Raw genomic sequence first — 24,164 nt, 5'->3', positions numbered from 1 at the left:
AAGAATCTGCTGAATCCTGTGTGGCCGAATGTCACATCCGTTTACAGCCAGACATTCTAACACACACTCATTAGTTCTGCCTGCTTTAATCGCTCACACACACACACACACACACACACACACTCAACCCTTAATGTACAGCCAGAAGAAACACTGCCCTTCATATCAACGCCAGTGAAAGCTCAGTAACAGCTGAGAGTGAGTGCTGGAAGAGAGAGATCGTGTGTTTCCTCTCATTACTCTGTTTAGAGATTTGCAATTAGCCTGTTAAACACAAGCGTGTAATCCGCTCAGATTACCCAGAGAGCTTTGTGCTCGGCAGGCGATCACTTTAAAGCATTAAACAGGATTTAGGATGTCTCCTGCTACGACACGTCTGTCTTCTGATGTTGAGAAACGCCCTCAGTCTGTTCCTCTGAAACAAAGAGCGCTGACAGTCTATCAGAGCGTCTGAATATGCAGCAGTTTCATTTACCTCTTGTTTTTCAGGTAGATCATCTTTGCAGCTGTTTCATGCCAATAATGAATATTATTCCATCATTACTGGCCCTCATGTCACTTCAAACCCGTACGACTTCATGTCTTGCATGAGCTGTAACACAAAAGGAGAACAGCGCTGGTGTCTCTTTCCATGCAAACTGAAAAGATCTTACACAAAAGAACAATTTGCTCATGAAGCAAATATCTGCAGTTTTCTCATGTTCTAGTTAAAGTCCCCCTGTAGTCAATCATTTCATCCCTTAAAACTCATCTTTGATCACCAAAATAACATATTTAAAGTTTTTTCCTTGAATAATTTCTTCATGCCTTAAAATATCTTGAATGTAACTCGACACCGTTGCCTCATTTAGTATGCGCGGTTCTACGAATATGCAAATGAGCCCCGCCTCCACTCACTCACTCAGCTCAGAGATCCACTGGTTGACGATCACACGTTGATCTGATTGGTTACAAGGTAGTTTGTGACGTCAGAAACACCAGCGATTTCAAAGCGTGTTTTTGAGACTGTCTTTGGTTCACTGCAGTTTTAAGGAGAAAATACTCAGCAATGGAGTCGACTTATGAATTTACACATGGTTTGTCTTAAAGCATATTAAAAACACCACATAGACACATAAACTACATTAAAAGCTGGATTTTCACCACAGGGGGACTTTAACAATAACTATATAAAAGACGTACTTGAAAATAAAACTTTAAACAAAATAAAATGTAAAAAAAAACAACATTTAATAAACCTAGTCTTTCATTTAATTTAACTTGAATTACTTAACCAACTAAAACAGAAAAAAAAACTACAGACATATTTAAAAAAACTAATAAAAATGACAAAACACACACACAAAAAAACAAACTAAACTAACTAAATAAAATTGTAAATATAAACATTTAAAAAACCAATAATATCAATAAATAATAAAAAAAAACTAACATTATCTTAATGATATTATACTAACATTGAACTACGTTTGATATTTTTCGTTGTAAACGTGTGTCACGTTGAGTGCCCATGATCTCCACCAGAGGGCGCTCCTTCCATCTGCTTAATCACGGATTGCATTTCCCAGAAACCATTGCCTGGACTCGTCATGTTCTGATTACTTCCACCTGTGTGTTATTATCTCGTTTACTCTTGCCTATTTAAGCCCTGGGGTTTCAGTCATTCTTTGCGAAGTCTTGTATGTTGTTACACTCAGGCTCGGCTCTACAGGGGTGTGTGTGTGTGTGTGTGTGTGTGTGTGTGTGTGTGTGTGTGTGTGTGTGTGTGTGTGTGTGTGTGTGTGTGTGTGTGTGTGTGTGTGTGTGTGTGTGTGTGTGTGTGTTTGTTTATACACCCTCAGTTTATACTGTAATAATACACTGGCAAACGCTCCAGTGCATATTTGTGTTCACGCTCTGGAGAACGTCAAATGCATCTATTTACAACGTGTTTTTCCAGCAATATAGCCAATCACAGAGATAGCTGTTGATCTCATGAACCCAATGGCCAATCAGAGGTGTTTAAGTTAGTCAGAATCCACTCAGAGTTTTTATTCTGAGTTATGCAGCTCGCGAAACCTCTCATTAACAAACACAGTGTAGACACGATGTAAGAAAGATTCAGTGTGTGTTGTTGGCAGCTTCGTTTATTATAACGCAACTTTGTGAGATTGCGATGAACTGACAAAGCTACAGTGTTTTAGTGATTGTAGCGGTCTTGGCTCGCTGTCATGGCTACAGTCTATTAAATCCATTGAATAAAAGTATTTCAGGCTGCTAAGAGGACCGGCGGCCAATCGCATGCGACAAAGTTTCAGAAGTGACATCTGCATATTCACAGAAATATCCTCCTGAGACCCAGAATAGATGTCTTGCCTCTGTAGAGGACATTATATTTTAGCGAATTTCTCTGACAACATTTTTCACAGTCACAGTTTTAATTCTGGATATTCTTATAAAATATTATGAAAATATTCTTAATTATTACTCCCATTATTACACGTCTTTTTTCATTACATGTTGCCCCAAATACACATTAATATGCAAATTAGATACAGTGTGTATGCATAGAATGGGAAGGACATTCATTATGATTACAGGGGCAGATTATATATAGAGCTCAATACTACAATAGTGCATGATTTGTTAGACAATTCTTTATGATACTTAATTTGTGTGGCTTTCCTGATGTAGTAAACAGGTACAGCACTGCACTTATGATACGAGTCACGATAAAAGAGCTCAGAGACTCAAAGTAAAATGGCATGGTTGCTTCAGCAAATGCTTTTGTTAACACCTCGGTGTGTTTAGGGTTTAGTGTGCGTTTTTGTGCATACTGGGCATATATATATATAAAGCTGCATTTCCCAAAAGCCGTTGTATTGGCACCAATAGTCTACGATCTGCTCAGGCTTGCAGTGCATTTGGGGAGTTCTTACATCAATCGTCACTAACTGATAAAATGTTCAACGAACAATGAGTAAGATAGCCTTATATAAATCATTCATTTGAACACCTGATGTTGAAACAGAGCGTGCGTGGATAATGGTTTCCGGGTAATCTCTGTATTCCATTGATGCATTAATTATAAGTCTCTCATGAACATTTTGAGATGTAAATTTAGAAACGGTTAACCCAAGTGTGCTGACTGCTGCGTGCCGTTTATGAAATGCCATTATGTATGTGTATTATGTAAGGTAGTTATGTTCGCTTGACAAAGGCAACATACGGATCTACTGTTTAAGCTTCTTCTTCATGTTAGCAAAAGTTTTTAAAACCTTATTTCAAACTTTCAAATAAGCCAACATCATAGTTTGTCATCAAACTCTACTCATCTAGTTAATCCTATATTTTTTTTCTTTTGACAGAGACTTGAGTGAGAACTTCATCCAGGCGATTCCCCGAAAGGCCTTCAGAGGAGCCACGGACATCAAGAACCTGTGAGACCCGCGGCACAACAGCACAGTACACCAGATCAGACTCCAACATGCTCTAAACATCCTTTCATTCCGTGTTTTAACAGTCAGTTAGACAAGAATCACATCAGCTGCATCGAGGATGGCGCTTTCCGTGCATTACGTGGAGTCGAAGTTTTGTGAGTATAAAAACATGCACAGTTAAACATTACCTAAAGACCGATCAGAAACTGAATCTATGCCATGAACAAGAGCGAGTCTTCACCATCCAGGAATAATCTGTGTGACGTGTGGGAAATTAAAATGTGACGTAGATGCTAAAACTTACATTATTAATGTCCTCACAGCATGTAAAACATCATCATTTTACTTGCAACTTATATGGATGGGCAAATGTTCATGATTTCTTTTAGGATCATAGACTATTGAATTCATGATGTTAAACAGTTAAATCAGTCAAATCAGTGACATTCATTTGTTGCCATAGAGTCACACCTGTTCCCTGTTCCTTTGATTTCCTTCCTCATGAATTTAAGCCTTCAGTCTTCCTCAGTTCTGTCTTGTTTTAACGTTACATTGTGCATGTGTAGTGTTCTCTTCAGGTTCATTAAAGTATTACTATTATTCGTTCATCCTGTGTCATGCATCCTCTTTGGATTGTCAACACAGCTGACTCCTTACAGAACGATAGAAGGAATTTTTTACATCGAATTAATAGCTATGGACATGCAGTTATCCTCCTCCTGCTGGAGCCGGGGGTCGCTCCCTCGAGGACCACGCGAGGAACTTTCTCAACCTGGCATGCCTTATTCATGACCCCGATCGTTCACCATATGCCCCAATTACCCCTTTTCCACCAAGGCAGTGCTGGTGCCGGTTCGGAGCCGTTGCCTACTCGCGAACCAGTTCTTTGTGTTTCGACAGCCAAAAAAACGGTTCTCGACCAGGAAAATTGGTTCCAAAATGGCACCAACTCTTTGCTGGACTAGAACCGTTCTTTTACCACGTCATGCTTACGTCGGGGGCTGGGGGCGGGGTTATTGTCGAACTTCTTCTCGAACGTAACCTCCGTCTATAGTAATCCAGACGAGCAGCACAAATGTGTTCTAAACGTCTTCTTCTGACCCCAGTATAGGATCGCAAAGCCAGGAGAAACATTTGCAGAAAGACGATGTAGTCCGCCATTGTAATTGTTATGCTTAAAGTTGGCGCAAGCGTTTCTTGGAAAGCTAAGACGTATGGCAACGTACACAGTGACGTAACGACATCATTCGCTGGGCTCTCTAGTCAGTGGAAAAACAAACAGGTTCTGAGAAGGTTCGCAAGTTGAACCAACTTTGAACCAGCACCAGTTCCGAACCAGTTCTTTTTTGGTGGAAAAGGGGTAATTGAGGAAGCCCCAGAGCCCAGCCAGGGCTCAGCCGTGCTCACCGCGGGAATGCCAGAACCCACGGCTGACTCTGAGCCTCAACAGAGCCGGAGCGATCGCCAGAGGCTGATTTCACTGCGGAGCCCGAGCTCAAAGCGGATCCTGCAACAGCGACCATCATCGAGGGCATATTGGAGGAGTTTGTGGGGATGGATTGGAGTCCCAGCCTCCCATCGCTGAGGTGCAGACACAGAGCTGGGTTACTGAGGATTTGTTATATTATGAACTTGATAGGGAGATGTTTCTTCTGCTCCCATCTAATTCCAAGTCGGCCAAGTCATTAATGGTTAAGCCCAGGTCAAAAGTCGTCACTGGTTATGACCAGCACTAATGCCGAGTTCACACTCGTCAGATCACTGTTCTTTTCACACTGCACAACTATCTGGGGTAGCAATCAGTCGCTGCTGTGTTCACACTGCACAATGGATCGGCGACAGGGGGTTTCACACCGCATGACTTTACAAGAGGAAGAATCGGCTCCTCCAGTGTCTTCGCTGTCTCCCCTCGGCTCCTCCAGTGTCTTCGCTGTCTCCCCTCGGCTCCTCCAGTGTCTTCGCTGTCTCCCCTCGGCTCCTCCAGTGTCTTCGCTGTCTCCCCTCGGCTCCTCCAGTGTCTTCGCTGTCTCCCCTCGGCTCCTCCAGTGTCTTCGCTGTCTCCCCTCGGCTCCTCCAGTGTCTTCGCTGTCTCCCCTCGGCTCCTCCAGTGTCTTCGCTGTCTCCCCTCGGCTCCTCCAGTGTCTTCGCTGTCTCCCCTCGGCTCCTCCAGTGTCTTCGCTGTCTCCCCTCGGCTCCTCCAGTGTCTTCGCTGTCTCGCCTCGGCTCCTCCAGTGTCTTCGCTGTCTCCCCTCGGCTCCTCCAGTGTCTTCGCTGTCTCCCCTCGGCTCCTCCAGTGGTTCTGCTGTCTCGCCTCGGCTCCTCCAGTGTCTTCGCTGTCTCCCCTCGGCTCCTCCAGTGTCTTCGCTGTCTCCCCTCGGCTCCTCCAGTGGTTCTGCTGTCTCGCCTCGGCTCCTCCAGTGTCTTCGCTGTCTCCCCTCGGCTCCTCCAGTGTCTTCGCTGTCTCCCATCGGCTCCTCCAGTGGTTCTGCTCTTCTGCATGGATCCGGCTGGGGCTTCCCAATCATCAGTTCCGCCTTGGCTCGTGAATCCCTCAGTTCCACCTCAAGCCTCCAAGCCCACGCTCCTTCGGCTCCACCATGGCCTGCCATCCCTAAGGCTTCGTACTTCCGAGTCAGCTGCTGCGCCTCGACCTGCCACTTCTCTGGCTCCTCTGGGCTCCATCCGGTTCCACCATGATCCTCGCTAGGGCTATCAAATAAAAATTCAAATTTCGAATATTCGTTGAATGCAAAAAAACTTGCATTTTTGAATTTTTATATTACATTGATTTTTACTGAAAAGAAAGAAAAAGAAGGTTACACTGAATGTGTTTGGCCACTCTTGACCGGAGTATGAGTGAGTGAGAGCCCTAAATGAGGAGCACCAGAGGGTTTAATTGTCTTGATATTTTGCAGAACGCTGAACAACAACAACATCAGCGGCATTCCAGTGTCGAGCTTCAACCACATGCCCAAGCTCAGGACCTTGTGAGTAACACTCAAACATGCACAGAAAACACAAACCATGCATGCACACACACACACCAAACCCAATTACACAAGTAACACAAGTGAAAACACCCTAAATCACATTAGATAAAAGCTTCTTACAGAAGCACACACACACACACACAGATCATTCCATGCAGTTTTGGCGGGACGGCTCAGGCCACACGGCTCTGCCAGAAGCCACAGTCCGTAATTCACACACACATACAGCAAATTCCCCCAGAAATAAACACCCCACACACTGTTTTTCATGAAATGTATATTCTGGTATTTCTGTGAAATTTCTCAACCGTTTCACCACATGGAGTTTCTTTCTCATGATCTTCTGGTTTATATATTTATTTATTTTGTTCAGTTACAGATTCATGGTTCGAAACTGACATTACATGTTTCCATTAAAGAATGTCAAGAACATGATTAAAGTTTTAGAGGTTTTAGAGTGTGAACACCAGATCCTCGTGACTGCAGTCAGTTTGTACGTTCCCTGTTTATTATTTTGAAACAGTTTGCAGTAAAACAGGATAGTTTTTTGTAGTTCATTCTGAAGCTTGTGTCCGTCATCTCACACCAGACGTTCCTCCGTTACCCAGTAACTCTATATATCTTTTTCTTTTAGGTAAAGACATTGTGTATTGGCCAAATCAAATCAATCACCTTTATTTTTTATAGCTGCTTTATATTCTAAAGCAGCTTCACAGTAATAAACTGGGAAATATTGATCAATGATGTAAACTTCATCAAATATGATATGAGTATACAAATTCTGTTTTTTTTATTTATTACACTTTCTTTGAGTATGAACAAGGTTTCCAAAGTCTTTTCAGCAGGAGTTCTTCTCTATATCAGTGTCAGTGTTTCTGAACTCCTGAAACGCCTCCATTCTTGAGTTTCTTCCGGGAACGAACACGTCACAATATTCCTCATTATAATAATTAATACGCAGAATAAAGGGGCGGGGCCTGGTTGAGTTAGTTAGTAGTGTGTTAAACTGGCGGTTATGGTAAGGGGCGGGACAGTTCCCAAATACACTCGAAGCGCTCGACCAATCACAACACACTGCTCCAGCCGACCAATCAGAGCACAGTGTGCTTTTCAGAAGGAGGGGCTTCATAGAGACAGGAAGTAAACAGAGCGTTACTGACAGACTGGGAAGAGAGGAGCCGCAACAATGGAGAATATGAGGAGAATAATCAACATTCAAGCAGGAAAACCTGTTCTAGTAGAGCCTGAAACAACATCAAGTGCATAATGGCCGCTTTAACATTCGTGCTTCCATGTTTCCTCCTTCAGCCGTTTACATTCCAACAACCTGAACTGTGACTGCAATCTTGCCTGGTTGTCGCAGTGGTTGCGTGAGCGTCCGACCATCGGTCTGTTCACCCAGTGCAGTTCTCCAGCTCCGCTACGAGGAATTAACGTAGCCGAGATCCAGAAACACGAGTTCAGCTGTTCAGGTAAGACCAATCAGTGACCAATCTGCCTTCCATTCCCTATTGTATTTCACTGATCTGAATTAAAGCATATCACCAAAACAAATGACCAGAGCCGAGTCGGCAACACTTGACAATAAAGGCCCTGATATACTCACGGCAAAGTTTTTTCATTCTTCGAGTAGGAGTAAAAAGAAGTTCTAAATGAACTGTTATATACTGTTAGCGAACATCCCTAACAGTAAACATGAGCTGCTCTTTCCTCTCAGTAACAGAATAAACACACAATATCAATGAGAAAACAGCAGTTCAGAAAGCATCTGATCATAGTGATGTGGAGATGTGTGTTCCAGCTCTGAGATTCAGATCTACAGTCACGTCACGTTTACTCATACAGCACTTTATACAATAGATTGATTTTAAGCAGCAGCTTTACAGTATTAAACATGAAAAACAGTGTCAGTGTCTCTTTCAGTCAGAATTACAGCTTCAGTTTCTACTATAAAGCGGCTCTCCAGTGTGTTCCTGTTTTTACTCGCGTCTGAACAGAAGAAATGGAGAGTTACAGCTCAAAGAAGGCGGAGCCTCAGAGCCACACCCACCTGTTACATCATCACCACACTGACCAATGGGAGTTTGAAGACGTTTAACCAGCCGTAGTGACAAGCTGCTTCAAACTTCTGAAATTAACTTAGTTTTGGCCTGTTTTGTTCGAAAGGACGTGCATTAGTTATCATTAAATGCATTTGTTACAGTATGTATTGATCTTTGTTAATAAAAATCAGTTCATGTTAGCTGAGGTCCATTAACAAACGCAGTCCCACTTATATCAGGTGTCTTTAAGTACTACAGTATGTACTAACATTTGAATGAATCATTGGATACAATGCACCTATTGTTTACATACATTGTTTTTATGTTGTACTTACATAAAAAAAATCCTCCCTGTCATTACAGCTGTAATTAATGTAATTAATTCTGTTCTTAACATCTATAAATACACTGTTGACCTCTGAACCCACCCTTAAACCAACTCATACCACCAAACCTGTCCTGAGTCTCCTAACCTGACCCCTATCAGCAGCATACGGTCACACTTTACTTTACATGTAGTTACTATAGTAATAACAGTAAATTATGCATAATTACATGCAACTAACCCTCAACCAAACCCTAATCTTAACCCTGTATTACTCAGTACTGTAATTACAGTGTAACAGAGACACCTTAAAATAACCCTTTATTTTAAGATGACATTGTTACACTGTAATTACACAAATTAGTACTGAGGAATAGTAATTAACTACATGTACTTACTATAGGGTTTGGTTTAGGGTTAATTGCTTATAATTATGCATAAATAATGATTACTACTACAGTAAGTACATGTAATGTGTAACTGTCACCTTGAAATACCATGTTTTGCAATACAACATGAACAATAAGTACATTGTACCTAATAATTATTTTTATGTAAGTACATAGTAGTTAAGGACATTAACATGTGACCACTGAGGTCAACAGATACAACTTATTTATTTCAATAATTTTTTTGTGAATGTTGAATTGAACAAACTTCTTTCATTGTTAGAATACTGGAACCTAATAGTAAAGTGCTGTTCCTGACTGCGATCTGCACACCTCACTTCCATTACCCACAACCTCTTCTCACTGACTGTGACTGTCCCTCTTCAGGTCAGTCTGAGAGCGCTGTGGGCCAGTCGTGTAGTTTGGCCACGGGCTCGTGTCCGGCCGTCTGCACCTGCAGTAATAACATCGTGGACTGCCGAGGGAAAGGACTGACAGCGATCCCGGCTAACCTGCCCGACAGCATGGCGGAGATGTAAGTTCCTGGAGCTCGAACCGTAGAGCACGACGCAAGCGGCGCCAAGGTTGAGGGTTCAGTTCCCAGGGAATTCATAAACTGTGAACAAACACTTACCTTACATGCAATGCAAGTCACTTTGGATAAAAGCATCTGCCAAATGCATAAGTGTAAATGTAAGTTTGTCTCGTTTTCCAGTACAAATATCTAAACATTCTTAAAGCAAGATACATTTACTTGAGAGGCAAAATTACTCAAGATTAGGTCTCAAGAATTACTCAAGATCTTGTTTTCTGAAAAATGTATCAAAATGAAGTGAGTTCATGCTTAAAACTAGAACAAATATCTGCCAATGGGCCAATTTTAGAATGTTTAGATATTCATACCGGTAACACTTTACAATAAAGTTCATTAGTTAGGGTTAGTTAACTACCTTAGTTAACATGAACTAAGAGTGAACAATACTTCTACAGCATTTATTAATCTTAGTTCATTTTAATTTAAACATTTACTAATACATTATTCAAATCAAAGTTTGTATTTGTTAGCATTAGTTTATGCACTGTGAACTAACATGAACAAACAATGAACAGCTGGATTTTTATTAGCTAACATTAACAAAGATTAATAAATACAGTAACAATTGTATTGTTCATTGTTAGTTTGTCAAGTTAGTCAATAACTAAAGTGAACTAATTAACCTTATTGTAAAGTGTTCCCTTTATACTGGAAAACAAGACCGAAACGCTGAGAAAGAACATGATTTTTGCAGTGCAGTTTTGCAATCTCTGGACTCTAGTCACATGATCTACGACAGATGTATTTGGACAGAGACTGAACAGACCACAGGAATGTGCTGTCTGGAATCACTGCAATCCAAAGAATGTAAATTGTGTTTCTATATTTCCTACTGAGAGCCCTGCGTTTGAAGAGAAGGGAAATTCTGCAAGTGTTTAAGTCGAACTGTAATTGCCTCTGGCTCTGAAGGCTCTAAATGACCCTGACAAATGACTTTCCTGTTTTAAATGAGGCTGTTTAGACTGAAAGCAACTGCTTTCTTCACAGAACTGTGGACTGAAGCCGCAGGGTGTGCCATTAAAACAGACCCTTAAAAACACAACCAGCCGCCACAGACACTAATGACATCCGAAACCAGACGAAAGACGAAGCGCGTCCCACCTTTATCAGCACATCTGATGTTCTCTGTGTTCTCGAAGTTTCTGCCGCAACACAATGATTGTATTGCCATGAACAGATCGTTACAGCCAGGCCACAGGAATCATACACGCATGATACATTTATTTTTGGAAGGATTACAGTATACTGTATGCAGTATTTACCCGTTTATACACTAAAATTACTAATTTAATTTAAACCCAGCAATTGCTTTAATCAGTTTGTGAATGTACTCTCCTTAAAGCAACTTGCAAATCGACAGTATCCACCTTATTTTTAACATAAGAGCGGGTGTGGCTATTTGTACATTGTACATTTAAAATGAATCCAGTGTCATTCGCTTACAGTTATTTTAGATGTACAAAACAGTTTATGTTGCTTGATATTGCAAACTGGTATTTTTACCATATTTTTTTAATGTATTGTCTTAATTATAAACACATTGGTTTGTTGTGCAAACAGTTTTACCGGTTACTGCGCTTTGTTATTCATCTAGTTATTTCTCTTTAACATCTCACACATTCACAGATAAACAGTTTACATTTGTGTTGCAAAAAAAGATGGATATGTTAAGGCAGAAACATGTGTCTTGTTGCTAAGAGACCCGGACCCACCCACTACTGACCCAGAGCCAAAGCCTGCCCAGTCTGACCAGTGCTGGTGGAGTTTCACATGGTTGAGTGGGGTTCCTTTCATCGTCATGCCCCTGAAGTCTGTACCTCCTTATGTGAACTCCTTGATTCCCTCCTACATTCAAGCCCTGTCTCCACCGTTGGTCCCGTTCAGTCCCAAGTCATCATCGCCACCATTGGTTCTGCCCAGTTCCAAGTCATTTAAGTTATCACTGGTCAAGCCGGTGTGTGGTGAACGCACTGAAGCCGTTGCTGCACACTGGTGGTGGTTGAGGAGAGATCCCTTGACATGATTGTAAATACTTTGTGTGTACAGTAGTACATATGAAAGAGCTATATAAATGCCTCATTCATTCATTCATTCATTCAACCCCGGACTCCACCATGGCCCTCCGACCCATCGGCTCCACCTTGGCTCAGCACTCCCTCAGCTCCACCATGGTCCGTCATCCCCCAGGCTCCCTCGTATCTCCGGCTTCATCTTGGCTCAGCACTCCCTCAGCTCCACCTCAGTCGGACAGGCTCCTGGCTCCACCTTGGCCCTCCGACCCATCGGCTACACCTTGGCTCAGCACTCCCTCAGCTCCACCATGGTCCGTCATCCCCCAGGCTCCCTCGTCCCTCCGGTTTCACCTTGGCTCAGCGCTCCCTCAGCTCCACCTTGGTCAGTCATCACCCTGGTTGCGCCATGGATATCCAGTCCTCTGGCTACACCTCTTCCCTCCACCCCTTCGGCTCCACTGGGTTCTTCTTTCCCTCTGGCTCCACCATTGTCCTCACTCCCACTGGCTCAACCCTGGTCTGCTGTCTTCGCCTCGGCTCTCCAATCTATCAGTGTCACTCCAGACATTCGACTCCTCTGCTCCGCCTGGGTCTCCACCTCCATCAGCTCCACCTCAGTCGGACCGGCTCCTGGCTCCACCTTGCCTTGCCTCTTCATCGGTTCCCCCGTGGGCCTTCGTCTTGGCGCTGCTCTGGATCACACTATGGCACGCACTCCTTCATCTCCTCCCTGGCTCTTCCCTCCCTCCACTCCCCCTTGGGCTGTTTTGTCAATCGGGAGCCGCTGTACGGGGGGAGGGGGGGGGGGGGGGGGGGTAACCTCTAGCCTCCAGCCTCCGAACCCTGGACTCCACCTCGGACCTCCAACCATTCAGCTCCACCTTGGTTCATCATCCCTCTGGCTTCACCTTGGTCAGTCATCACCCTGGTTACTCCATGGACTTACGCTCCTCTGGCTACACCTGTTCCCTCCACCCCTTCGGCTCCACTGGGCTCTTTCCCTCTGGCTCCTCCGTTGTCCTTACTCTCACTGGATCCATACCAAGTCAAGTCACCTTTATTTATATAGCGCTTTTTACAATACAGATTGTTTCAAAGCAGCTTTACAGTAATAACACAAACATAATGCAACAAAGTTTGTTTCCTGAAGAAAATAGCGTCATAGTGGACTATGATGCTATTTTCTTCAGGAAACAAACTTTGTTTGAGAAAAGTTCAGGGATATTTATTTTTTGTTGTAAACAAGTTATTAATTTAGTTAATTTATATATATAGCCGCTCTGGAGAAAACCGTGATATCATCGTCCAGCTCAGTTCAGTTCTCATATTATGGTGTGAATGCAGGAAGATCAAAATTATTGTTGAACAATAAATACAATAATTATTGTTGTCCCCAACTAAGCAAGCCAATGGCGACAAAGCCAACAATGTCAAGGAACCAAAACTCCATCAGGTGACAGAATGGAGAAAAAAACCTTGGGAGAAACCAGACTCAGTTGCTCAGTTCTCCTGGCCAACGAACGAACAGTGTATGATTATGATTCAGGCACCATTAGATTGGATTAGAACATTCAGAATAGAACAAGAGATGCCAGTCTGCCATCTCCGCCTCGGTCCTGCTAGCCTTCGGTCACACCTCTGCCCTCCAGTCCATCAGTGTCTACCCAGATCTTCGGCTCCTCGGCTCCGCCGGGGTCTCCACCTCAGTCGGGCTGACTCCTGGCTCCACCTTCCCTCCATCGGTTCCCCCGTGGGCCTTTGTCTTGGCACTGTTCTGGATCACACTATGACCCCGCACTCCTTCATCTAGCTCTTCTTTCCCTCCACTGCACTCCACTGTTCTGTCAGTCGGGAGCCGCCGTACAGGAGAAAGGAGGAATGTCACGGACTGCTTTTCCCATCATCCTCCCTGGCACTTAAGCACACACACCTAGCCCTCATCACCAGCACTATATAGAGCACACACACTCCCTCAGTCACTGTCTGACCTTGTCTGATGCTACAGATTACTTACCCTGCTACGTGCCTGCCAATCCCGCTTCAAAGTGAGTGCTTTAAATACGAGTTCAGCTAAAAGGTCTCATTTACCAACAAACATCACTGGGAAAGACAATGGGCCCTATCTTGCACTCAGCGCAATTGACTTTGTACACCGACGCATGTATCATTCCTATTTTGCACCCGACGCACAGCAGACTTTTCCCTCCACAGATGCACGTCAGTAAATTAGGGAATGAACTTGCGCTCCCGGGGGCGGTTCAGCGAAAAGAGGAGGCGTGTTCCGGCGCAAACGTTCCCTGGTGCTATTTTGCAGTTCCAGAAAACAATTCCGCCACAGACCAGGAAAAACCTAGTCTAAAGTCAGTGGCGCGTTCAGATGCTATTTTAAGGGCGCATGCTTGGCCATAATGTAGCGTGTGCACAACGCACATACACTTTGCTTCTCTACTCTACACAGATGCAGCAGTTGACATTTTTGCAAACCATACATAATTACAAGGAAAAATATTCCACATGAGGGAAATCATTGTTGTGTCCATGAAGATGTGAGAAAATAGGCATAAATCTAGCTTACAAATTTACCCAAATTATCATACGCTTGTTTAACTGAAGCTAATTTGGGTGTGTTTCTCCATCCCCAATGTCACTTCTCTGTGTTTTACGGCCCTGACGAGAACGTCGGTCTCCTCGGCTGTGAACCGCTGCTGGCACACGCCTGGCAAATCCGCCGTTATAATAGCAATCCGCCATGGAACAAGCGTGCCTGCTCTTAAAGGGAATGTGAGATGTCGCTCTGATTGGTTTATTTAACGTTACGCCCAAACCACACCTATGAGTAATGAAGCTACTTCAGACCAACACATTTTAGATTTGCGTCGGGCACAAGAGTCATTTATCCCGCCGGTATAATAGCAACAGCGCCCGAGACCCGCCAACAAAGTTACTTGCGTTTCGCGTTTGATACTTGCGTTTCAGATCGTTAAAATAGGGCCCCATATCTGAATGACGAGTTTACATAAGTTGATGCATTAGTTGCGTCCTGATGTTGTGATGCATTGTTGGCATTCTCTTAAATTCAAACATTGTTTGCATGCTGTAAAATTGATAAAGAACTTGTGCTCTGTTAAACTGCAAAAGACAGATTAACATTAAACTAGGTCAAACTAACAAAGGGCACTTTAAAATGAAAACTATGTTGCACCATTTTATTTTTTCATAAAAATGACAGATCAATGGTTTTGAGATCAGAAAAGTAATAAATAAATAACTCTGTTCTGGAAACAAGTGGCTAGAAAGTCATTTGCGCTGTATGATGTCCAGTAATAATGCTAATAAACCGAACACAGAATCCAGAGATAATATTGATGACAGAGACTACAGTATTAGTGAAGACTAAGCTCAGCCACGCACAAGACTGACTACATGATAGCGGGTGACGTGGAGTGGGAGTGTGTCTCTTAGAGATGCTATGAAATGTAAATGTTGCAATAACACTTGCATGTTTCTCTACTTCTCTTTTTGCAGACGACTGGAACAGAACGGCATCAAATCCATCCCTCCTGGAGCCTTCTCTCCTTATAAGAAACTGCGCCGAATGTGAGTTTGTAACACAGCTGAGAAAACCCAGCGCTGCTGTCATGTGTGCAACAGACGTATACAGACATTAGGCTTGCCGTAGATTCCTCACCGTGCTTTAGGTGGCCTACTCTTATTCATCCAGTTTAATCTGTCATATTCAATTCAAGTTTATTTGTATAGCGCTTTTCACAATACATATTGTTTCAAAGCAGCTTTACAGTATGAACAGGACAGAAGTCAGAGATGAGAGTGTCAATAAAGGCAGTGATATACAGCTGTAATATAGTATGTTCTGTGGTTAGTTAACGTCATGTATTCAGTAAAAGTCGTCATGAAATGAAAGTTGTGTAGGACTTTTCTCCTCTATTGTGTTGTAAATCTGAGCATAACGCTTCTGGAACAAGAACAAATGTGGGCGGGGCTTGATTGTGTCTGTGGGGAATTGATTGGATGGTTGGATGGTTGAGGTTTGCTATTGGCTGATCTCATGTGAGTGACAGGTTATAGCCACGCCCACATCATCAGAGAAGAGAAGAGATGCTGCAAGAGGAACTTATTCTGAATCAGTATTGATAGTGTTAAAATTTGCTTCTAACATGTTTGCTGAGCCATATAACTTCCTAAGAGAACATAAACCAGAACAATTTAAATAAAACATGTTTATGCGATTCTGGACTCTGGAGGATAATATCAGTGGATATTCATTTGATATCAAGAACTTGTTTATTCTGAAACGTCCTGTTCTGTTCGGCATCATGTATCATCTGATCCCAGCGATTGTTGAAAGTTAAGATGCGACTTTTACCCACAGTAAGGTTAATTTTACACTGCATGTTTTTTATAAGTTAAACAAAAACTTAATCTGAATAATGACACTATTGTAGAGCTGCTTTTTTTTTTTTTTTTTTGCTGAATTTTAATTTGTCACATATTTGATAAAGTTTGGATCGATTCTGTTATTTTCCTGCTTATGACTGTGAAGCTGCTTTGAAACAGTCTGTGTCGTATGAATAAATGTGTGTGGAGATCCTCAAGAAGCCGGTTTGCTGCTGTAAACCCCAGCGCTCTGCAGATTCTCATGCTGTCAGGAGTGTGTTCTCTCTGGCTGAGCTTGCGTGTGGTTTGATGGTTAGACCACAGGCTTATTAAAGTCTTCTCCGTGGCCTGTAATGCTGGCGTTCACTAATAGTCCTCACCACAGCCGGCTGGAGGTTCAGACCCGCTCGTTTACACTCCGACTGCATGAGCCAGCCCAGACTCAGCGGGACACTGGCGAACGCTCTCCACGTCTGAACCCAGTGTTTCTCTCTCTCTACAGAGATCTCAGCAACAACCAGATCTCGGAGATCGCTCCCGACGCCTTCCTGGGCCTGCGCTCACTGAACTCACTGTGAGTGTGTGTGTGTGTGAGTGTGTGTGTGTGTGTGTGTGTGTGTGTGTGTGTGAGTGTGTGTCTGTGTGTGTCTGTGTGTGTGTGTGTGTGTGTGTGTGTGTGTCTGTCTGTGTGTGTGTGTGTGTGTGTGTGTGTGTGTGTGTCTGTGTCTGTGTGAGTGTATGTGTATGTGTGTGTGTCTGTGTGCGTGTGTGAGTGTGAGTGTGTGTGTCTGTGTGTGTATGTGTGTGTGTGTGTGTGTGTGTGTGAGTGTGTGTGTCTGTGTGAGTGTATGTGTATGTCCGTGTGTGTGTCTGTGAGTGTGAGTGTGTGTGTGTGTGTGTGTGTGTGTGTGTGTCTGTGAGTGAGTGTGTGTGTGTGTGTGTGTGTGTATCTGTATGTCACAACGAGTGCTGTGATAGGTCATTTGTGGCTTATCTCATGCATATTAATCAGGCCATGCTGACTCTCTTGGTGTAAACTCATTAATATTCATGAGACAACCCTTCACCTCATCTAAACTTACTGTACATCACCCAGATGCTTTATTCTTGAATTCTCTAATTCGCTTTTGATTCTATTCCATCAAATTTTTGTAAATTAAAGAACTGGCTGCATTTTGTTCTCCTTAAATTCAGAATAAAAAGAAAATTCACCCGATCTGGGGCCGGTTGCAAAAGACTAGTCTTACAAGTAATCACGTGGGTTTTTTAACATCTTTTTTAGCCAGTTACATAAAAACGAAAATTGGTCTATTTTGATACTAAAAAGTAAGACTGATTTCATCGCAAATGTAATGCAAATAATTCACCTTTTCTTGTTTGAAATAACTTCAGATGGCAAAAAGTTCCCATTAAGTTATGAAAACGTTATGTCTCTGAACGTTCAAAAAGTTTTTTAAATGTTTTAAAAACCTTTTTTCTTGGAACATTCCATTGTATCATTCTTTAAACATTATGAGAAGGTTACTTTTGAATTTTCTCTGAACATTCCGCAACAAGTAACATTTAAAAAACGTTAGATGAACATCAAACTAAATCATTACAGAAAAAAAAACAAAAGTATAAATAAAGCTTTGAGGACATAATATATGTTATAATGCATTATATCTTTTCATAAATAATTGTGACCAAAGTTAAAATGCATTATATTTGTAGATTTCTTGTTACAGCTGAAATTGGTCATTTGTCATGTGTTTGAACATGTCGTCTAACAATGCACAAATTTGTAATATGTATGTGGTTATAATTTTTCATGATATACATTCCAAGGCATAATTTATGCATTCAAATACTCTTCACTGTAAACCCGAATTCAGTTACATCAATTTTTTTAAGTTAAGAAATTAAGTAAGTAAGTAGAACTTGCAGATTTTTATTTTGTACTCATACGTTTTAATTGCTCTTAACTTGAAATATTTGAGTAAGCTAATTCATACACAATTTAAGATTATCATGTAATCTCAATTTAAATATTTTTAGTAGTGGAAACTTGGCTTACTTTAAAGGATTAGTTTTTGCAAATTTTTGCTGATAATTTACTCACCCCGATGTCATCCAAGATATCCATGTCTTTCTTTCTTCAGTCGAAAAAGGTTTTTGAGGAAAACATTCCAGGATTTTTCTACACAGAATGGACTTCAATGGCAACCAACTATTCCAGTGTTCAAAGAAAGTTCAAATGTCCGTCTCAATGCAGCTTCAAAGTCTCGACACGATCCCAGTCGAGAAATACGGGTCTTATCTCGCGAAACGCTCTGTCATTTTTAGACTCTTATTGCTCTGCTGGATCGTGTCGAGACTTTGAAGCTGCACTGAGACGGACATTTGAACCTTCAAACCATTGATTGTCACTATATGGAGAAAATCCTGGAATGTTTTCCTCAAAAACCTTAATTTCTTTTCAACTGAAGAAAGAAAGACATGGATATCTTAGATGACATCGGGGTGAGTAAATTATCAGCAAAAATGTTTTTGAAAGTGAACTAATCCTTTAACTAGCTAATTTAATAAATGCTACCTTGCTAATTAGTAACAAAATTCTTTGATGGCATTAGCATAGCACAGCACTCGATGAATGAGTACAGCAATTTAAAACATTTAACATACACTGTTCTCAAGCTCATGCTCCACTCATCACATGATGGAAACCCCTCAAAAAACCCAACACAACAGAAACTCTTCGAAACTAGTATAACAAAACATTAAACACTAATAAATCTCCCACTCAACATTAATCTAAAAAAAACAAAAACAAAAACATAAATACGTAAAACACAAAAAAACATAAAACACTTAATTTTAGCATTTACTCTGCCTTTTAAGTGTCATGGCAAAGCATGCTGGGAAATAGAAATCCCAGCCCAGTTTCAGTTAAATTTAAGTTTGTCTAAATTAAAAGAAACAAGTTCATAGAACTTAAAATGTGTCAGTTTTGTGAAACTCAAAAGAAACAGAAAGTTTTAAATACTCATAAAATTGAATTTGATAGAACTAATTTGTATAATTTGAGTTAGAAATTAGAGCTCTACTCAAACCAAGCGTCAGGGTTCACGGTGATGATTTTCAGCAGTAAGGACTCGTGCTCATGCTCTAGTGCTGACTGTCTCTGTGATGCTCAGGGTTCTGTATGGAAACAAGATCACGGATCTTCCCAAAGGAGTGTTTGACGGACTCTACGCCCTCCAGCTGCTGTGAGTGTAACGGCTCTATGATGAAAACCAATGAAAACTGCTCACTGTTGTTGTGCATGATGTTGTTTCATCAGCGTCTCTCTCTCTCTCTTCCTCATGTGTTTCCAGGCTTTTGAATGCAAACAAGATCCACTGTCTTCGTGCAAACACCTTTACGGACCTGCAGAATCTCTCGCTGCTTTCTTTATACGACAACAAGATCCAGACGCTGGCCAAGGGCACCTTCACCTCACTGCGCGCGATACAGACCCTGTGAGCACACACACCTATACACTCTTAGCAAATCAATACACAACCTTTTTGCAATGCTTATTGATATCTAATGCATTTAAATTTAGTGTTTATATTTTTATAAAAACATGTTGATGTAGTCCTGTTAACTGTCACCCCCTTTGGCCTAAAGTTGGTCTCTTTTTACTCGGCAGATTATTGCAGAAGTGAAAAGCGCTTCATGAAATGTTACGTTTTACAAAAGAAAGTTTAAGAAATTACTGTATAGAAGTTTAAGTTTGTAAAGCAAATGTGCTCTACTAAACTTGATTTATGTTTTACCAAACATATATTTTACAAAATATTTTGCTATGAAATCAAAGCCATATCTAACCTAAAGTTGGTATCGCACAAATGTGGGTTTGTGTGAGGTTTTGTTTAGGCGCTCTACCAAAAACAGCCACCGGGTGACAAACACACTGATGCGTCCTCCTGTCACAAATTAATACATTTCTGTCACAATATCACTTCTATCACAAAACAGCGGCCAAATATGGAACCTTGAGTCTCAGACCTTTTCAACGATGTGTGTTTTGTCAAAATTATACAAAGAGTTGATTATGAAATAGTGCAGTAAATTGAGTGAAATTTCAAACGTGACTCCGCCCACTAGGGGGAGGAGCCTGCTAAAAGATTTAAAGCACTTAAAGGTGCAATGTGTGATATTTCTGAGGATCTATTGGCAGAAATGCAATATAAGATCCATAACTATGTTTTCAGTGGTGTATAAAGACCTTACTTAATGAACCGTTATGTTTGTATTACCTTAGAATGAGTCATTTATATCTACATAACCGCGGCCACCCCCTTCTATGAAGGTCGACATATCGTGACGTCATGTTTCTACCGTAGCCGACAGCGAACAAACAACGCTACAGAGCGCGTTTCGTCACTAACTTGAATGAGAAGCAGCAGAAAAAGACGCAGCAGAATACTCAGGTTGTCCCTGACTCTGCAAACGTGGAGAAAAACATGCTGTCTGAACGACGCCTCGGACATCGTAACGTTAGCTATTTCCCCTTACCTAGCTGCTTTGATGCTCTTATCCAGCTCTTATCTTATACTAACTAGCATGGAAACAGGCTATGGTAAAGTCAGTGAAGAAAAGACTAACACAATGATGAACAAGTAAAAATAATCGCAATAACATGTGGTTTTACTGAATAATTAAGTAAATATAATTTAATATAAAATATAATATAAAGAAACCTTATTGCTTGACTTGCTACTCTCTGCTGACTCAGACGACGACATCTTCCGATCCTACGTCGGCCACCGTAGCTTCTCATTCGAGTTTGCAGGATTGGCAGTGAGTGACTGACTGTTTGCAATTCGCAAATCTCACCACTAGATGCCGCTAAAAATCACACACTGCGCCTTTAAAATGTTTTTTGCAGGATGAATTTTCAGTGTTTAATCTTTCAAATCTAATTTATACAATATTTGATGGGGAAAAAAGGCATTAAAAAAGCAGAGGACAGTCTGATCCGACACCAAACAAACAGTTACTTTAGGTAATACCAGCCAAAGTAATCTGATAAGAGTAATGTAATCTTTTAGATTACACTTTTTAGGTAATGAATACAGTTGTGTAATTTGTAATCCATACCATTTACATTTCAGAAGTAATCCCACAATGTCCCGTAGATGATTTATGGTTCCAAACACACACACACACACAAATACTCTGAACATATTTAGAAAATTTCCAGCAAATTACAGATTCTCATCTAACAAAAATATGGGTTACACTTTATTTTAAGGTGTGATTGTTACAGTGTAATTATATATTTAAGTACTGAGTAATAATAATTAATTACATTACTATAGGGTTAGGGTAGGCTTAGGGTTTGGTTGAGGGTTAGTTGCATGTAGTTATGCATAATTTACTGTTATTACTATGGTAAGTACATGTAACATATATAACAAGGACACTGTAAAATAAAGTGTTACCAAAATATGTTCTAAGAACGATCTGCTAATAATGTTATCATTAAGTTATGAAAACGTTATTTCTGAATGTTCTCTGAACGTTCAAAACATCTTTTTTTTTTAAATGTTCTAACAAACGTTAAGGGAACCTTCCATCATTCTTCCAACATTATGGGAATGTTACTTTTAAATGTTCTTTGAACGATCTGAAACAAGCAGTAACAACAGAGGTTATGCATCAACGTCACTTTCCCGTGGGAACACACACACTCCCTCAGCCGGACTGAGTGGCAGAAGAGCTGAAATACATAAAGCACATTTGCCTGTGAACGCTTTATATAAATACAGTATAGGTCCAAATCCATGTGATCACTCATATCAGTGTTATATATATCATCATATCGTCCAGCCCTAAAACTTGTGTAGTTTTTTGTCAGTGTTTATTTAAGAACATCCAGTTATGCAGAATATAAGATAGTAAATATTTAATTGAGGAGTTATCAATACAATATATAACAATACAATATATAGGGTGTGATTTTACCCCATAATTCAACATATTGACACAAAATGATAACTGCAAATCCTCCTTTCTCTGGATCCAGTTGTTTCTGTGAATCGCAGCGATCCATTCACTTCTCTGTCCTGTATCTTTCTGCAGTCTGTGAAAATACACCTCAGATTTCTTGTCAAATATATTTATACAGTCAATCTCGAAGCTCTTTCCCGTTTTAGATGCGTTTTGTGTGTTTTTCACGGCATTCACGCCGAAAACTAACGCTGCCGCTCAGTGTAACAGTGTCGTCACACGCATAAACACATTCTGAGAGCGTTCCCTGTTAGCTGGGTTACAGATCGACTCATGCAAAGGTCAAAGTTCCCGCTGGATTGATGATATGGATGTTGTACATGAGGAACTGTGTGTTAGACAGGCCTGTGTCATAAGCTGAATGTGTGTGTGTTGTCCTCAGTCATCTGGCTCAGAACCCGTTCATCTGCGACTGTAACCTGAAGTGGCTGGCGGATTACCTGCGCTCCAACCCCATCGAGACCAGTGGTGCCCGCTGTACCAGCCCTCGCCGCCTCGCCAACAAGCGCATCGGGCAGATCAAGAGCAAGAAGTTCCGCTGCTCCGGTGAAACACACTGATCACTACACAACACACTGATCACTACACAACGCACTGATCACTGCACTACACTACACACTGATCACTGCACTACACACTGATCACTACACAACACACTGATCACTACACAACACATCACTGCACTAAACTACACACTGATCACTACACAACACAACACATCACTGCACTACACACTGATCACTGCACAACACATCACTGCACTAAACTACACACTGATCACTACACAACACACTGATCACTGCACAACACTACACACTGATCACTACACAACACACTGATCACTGCACTGCACTACACACTGATCACTGCACTAAACTACACACTGATCACTGCACTGCACTACACACTGATCACTACACAACACACTGATCACTGCACAACACTACACACTGATCACTACACAACACACTGATCACTGCACTGCACTACACACTGATCACTGCACTAAACTACACACTGATCACTGCACTGCACTACACACTGATCACTTTATTCCATGCCGTTGCGTACGTCTACTATATCATTTACGCATTTGGAAGACGCTTTTATCCAAAGCGACTTGCATTGCATTTCAAGGTTCACATTTACATTCTTATCAGTTCTTGCTTTCCCTGGGAATCAAACCCATGACCTTGCCGTTGCAAGCGCCAGCGCTCCACTGTTTGAGCTACAGGAAAGCTACATGGCTACATATCTTGATAGCAGTAGCACAGTAAAATCTTTTAAATGTTTTATGCTGTACTCAATGGAGTTGCACTACCGTATACATGCATACTACACAAGACGAGCCTATAGTAACACTTGAAACTCTTGAGATGCTGATTGGTGATTCTTGTCCTGTTGTGTCTCCATCACAGCCAAAGAGCAGTACGTCATCCCGGGTGAGTGTGTGTCCCGTTCACTGTACATCACACACAGCTTTTCTGAATAGTCTGTGTTTGCACAGGTGCTTTTATTCCAGTACACTGTTAAACATGTCTTTCAAAGAAGAAAATACTATTTCAGCTTTTCAACTTCACAATTTCACGTTCAACGTGTTACTTGCCGTTTCTTTGTAAATGTTTGTGAAATTGACCAACAATTTCGGTAACACTTTATTGTGATAGTCCACTTTAGACATTCTGCTTATAAATAACTACATCAACTAACTCTCATTAGAGTATTAGTAGAGTGTTAGGGTTAGTAGAATAAGTCTGAAGTGGACCAATGAAATAAAGTGTAACCACAATTTCTTTTTTAACAAAGTACACTCTTAGAATAAAAGGTTCTATGGGGTTCTAAATAGAACTGTAGGATTCTTGACTCAATTTTAAAGAAAATTTTATGCCAAAAAGGTAAATATCAGTAAAAAATGTCTTAAAGACCTCCTGTAGTCAATCATTTTATCCCTTAAAACT

The 24,164-nt window shown here is 41.4% G+C and overlaps 1 protein-coding gene across 2 annotated transcripts in view; it reads left to right on the top strand.

Annotated features, from left to right (window-relative positions):
- slit1a (slit homolog 1a) overlaps positions 1-24,164 on the top strand; it is a 101,898-nt gene that overhangs the window by 39,594 nt on the left and 38,140 nt on the right. For both annotated transcript variants that reach the window (XM_084093304.1, XM_084093303.1), the window contains exons 5-15: positions 3,348-3,419; positions 3,503-3,574; positions 6,335-6,406; positions 7,718-7,881; positions 9,553-9,700; positions 15,298-15,369; positions 16,670-16,741; positions 19,344-19,415; positions 19,524-19,667; positions 22,589-22,752; positions 23,625-23,648. In XM_084093304.1, the coding sequence (XP_083949430.1) occupies positions 3,348-3,419; positions 3,503-3,574; positions 6,335-6,406; positions 7,718-7,881; positions 9,553-9,700; positions 15,298-15,369; positions 16,670-16,741; positions 19,344-19,415; positions 19,524-19,667; positions 22,589-22,752; positions 23,625-23,648 (1,076 nt within the window). The remainder of the gene's footprint in view (positions 1-3,347; positions 3,420-3,502; positions 3,575-6,334; positions 6,407-7,717; positions 7,882-9,552; positions 9,701-15,297; positions 15,370-16,669; positions 16,742-19,343; positions 19,416-19,523; positions 19,668-22,588; positions 22,753-23,624; positions 23,649-24,164) is intronic.

The sequence above is a fragment of the Abramis brama genome, assembly GCF_963993115.1.
Source record: "Abramis brama genome assembly, chromosome: 19".
Taxonomy (NCBI): domain Eukaryota; kingdom Metazoa; phylum Chordata; class Actinopteri; order Cypriniformes; family Leuciscidae; genus Abramis; species Abramis brama.
The sequence above is the reverse complement of the archived record's forward strand: the minus strand, read 5'-3'. Positions and strand labels throughout refer to the sequence as shown.